Here is a 2777-nt window from a genome sequence, read left to right on the forward strand (position 1 = left end):
ATTAAGATAATTGCACTTAAACTTATAAGAAAGATTAGTTTCTGAGCCCCCTGTTTTTCTTGCTTTTCTCATATTTCTACCTATCCCCCTCCAGATGGTGAAGACAAGGAATGGGTTCCCGTGACTCCAACAACGCCAGTGGCAGCAAAGAGTAGATCAGTGGAGCATGTGCCAGCGATGCACCTAACAGCAGTTCATCCCCACTGCCCGAGAACCTAACGATTGCTCAGGTGTTGGACAATCAAACTCAGATGATGACGATGATGATGCAACAGATGCAACAACAGTACCATCAGGTGTTGCAGTAGGTGCAGCAGCAAGCACAGTAGCAGCAGCAGAACCTGCAGTTTGGTCTTCAACCACCCCAGTCCAAACTGTTAGAATTTCTGCGTATCAAGCCACCCACTTTCTCAAGCACCACCAACCCAATCGAGGCCAACGACTGGCTTCATGCCATTGAGAAGAAGCTGAACCTTTTGCAATGCAACGAACAAGAGAAGGTTGCTTTTGCTACACACCAGCTGCAAGGTCCTGCTTCTGTTTGGTGGGACAACTACATGGTGACCCGTCCAGCTGGGACAGAAGTCACTTGGTCAGAGTTTTGCCAGAGTTTTAATAAGGCACAGGTTCCCGAGGGAATCATGGCACAAAAGAAGAGAGAGTTCCGTTCTCTGCATCAAGGAACCAGAACAGTTATAGAGTATTTGCATGAGTTCAACCGCCTCACGCGCTACGCCCCTGAGGACGTGCGTACCGATGACGAGAGGCAGGAGAAGTTTCTGTCTGGTCTTGATGATGAATTGACTAATCAGTTGATCTCTAGAGATTATGAGGACTTTGAGAAGCTGGTGGATAAGGCTATCCGTCAGGAGGAGCACTGTAACAAAATAAACCGTAAGAGGAAGGCAGCACAGTTCAGGACTCCCCAGGGGAAGAGTCAGAAGCCTCGTTTCACGATGGGACGTCAGGGTGGACCTTCCACCATGATTATCCGGCAGCACCGTCCCTACCACCCGGGTAGCTTCAACAAGAACCACCATAGTGGCAGTCACAACAACAGTGAGCAGCACAGCCTCAACCCTACTCCGAGTTCACTAAAGATTCCAGCTCAATCAGTTCAGCCAGCTCTGCCAGAACAGCCCAAGAGGTTGGGAGAAAAACCCGAACTCTGCTTCAATTGTAACAAACCCGGACACACGGTTGGAAAGTGCCCGAAGCTAAGACGTGCTGGACCCAAGTTCGTTCAGGCCCGTGTCAATCATGCGTCTGCAGAGGAGGCGCAATCAGCACCAGAGGTTATATTGGGCACATTTCCTGTCAACTCGACACCGGCAGTAATATTGTTTGATTCTGGTGCAACTCATTCCTTCATTTCCAAGCGTTTTGCTGGTGCGCATGGGTTATCTTTAGTGAAGCTTAAGATACCTATGCGAGTTCATACTCCTGGAGGTGGCATGACCACAACTCACTATTGCCCATCAGTAACAGTTGAAATTCAAGGGTTGATTTTCCCAGCCAACCTCATTCTTCTTGAATCCAAGGATCTAGATGTTATTCTTGGAATGGATTGGTTGACAAGGCACAGAGGAGTGATTGATTGTGCCAGCCGCACCATCAAGTTGACCAATACGAAAGGAGAAGTGGTAACCTTCCAGTCTCCAGTGCCGCAGAAGCCAGGGATCAGTTTAAACCAGGCTGCTGGTGAAGAACAAGAGGTAGCAGTGGAGAAAACCACTAAGAAGTTGGAGGATATTCCCATAGTCAGAGAGTATCCAGAGGTTTTTCTAGACGATCTGACAATAATGCCACCAAAAAGGGATATCGAGTTCCGGATTGACTTGGCACCTGGAACTGCACCGATCCACAAGAGGCCTTACAGAATGGGAGCCAATGAGCTGGCGGAAGTCAAGAAGCAAGTTGATGAACAGCTACAGAAGGGATACATCCGCCCGAGCACGTCGCCTTGGGGTGCTTCGGTCATTTTTGTGGAGAAGAAGGACAAGACCAAGAGGATGTGTGTCGACTACCGCGCACTCAATGAGGTCACGGTTAAGAACAAGTACCCTTTGCCAAGGATTGATGATCTGTTCGATCAGCTGAAAGGAGCTACTGTGTTCTCTAAGATAGACCTGCGATCAGGCTATCACCAGTTGAGGATCCGCGAAGAGGATATTCCAAAGACAACATTCATCACTCGGTACGGGTTGTTCGAATGCACAGTTATGTCTTTCGGACTAACTAATGCACCTACCTTCTTAATGAATTTGATGAACAAGGTGTTTATGGAATTTCTGGACAAGTTTGTCGTGGTTTTCATCGATGACATACTTATCTACTCCAAGTCCGAGGAAGAACATGAGCAGTATCTCCGGCTGGTACTTGAAAAGTTAAAAGAGCACCAGCTATATGCCAAGTTCAGCAAGTGTGACTTCTGTCTTAAGGAAGTTCAGTTTCTCGGTCACATCGTGAATGCTCAAGGAGTAGCTGTGGATCCAGCAAATGTGGAGTCAGTTACCAAATGGACCCTACCAAGGACAGTCACTTAGGTTCGGAGTTTCTTAGGATGTGTGTTGATGCAAGATGGCAAAGTGGTTTCTTATGCATCACGGCAGTTGCGTCCTCATGAAGGCAATTACCCGACCCACGATCTGGAATTGGCCACAGTTGTTCATGCTTTAAAGATCTGGCGGCACTATCTCATTGGTAACCGTTGTGAGGTATATACAGATCACAAAAGTCTAAAGTACATCTTCACCCAACCTGATCTGAATCTCCGA

At 47.6% G+C, this 2777-nt stretch overlaps 1 protein-coding gene across 1 annotated transcript; it reads left to right on the plus strand.

The window, feature by feature from the left end:
* Positions 1 to 254: 254 nt before the first annotated feature.
* LOC127784651 (uncharacterized) lies at positions 255 to 2546 on the plus strand. The gene is made up of 3 exons (XM_052311997.1): positions 255 to 304; positions 416 to 1976; positions 2301 to 2546. Exons 1-3 carry the CDS (start codon positions 255 to 257, stop codon positions 2544 to 2546), a joined length of 1857 nt encoding a protein of 618 aa, XP_052167957.1.
* Positions 2547 to 2777: the final 231 nt, after the last annotated feature.

This window comes from Oryza glaberrima, chromosome 9 (genome assembly GCF_000147395.1).
Source record: "Oryza glaberrima chromosome 9, OglaRS2, whole genome shotgun sequence".
Taxonomy (NCBI): domain Eukaryota; kingdom Viridiplantae; phylum Streptophyta; class Magnoliopsida; order Poales; family Poaceae; genus Oryza; species Oryza glaberrima.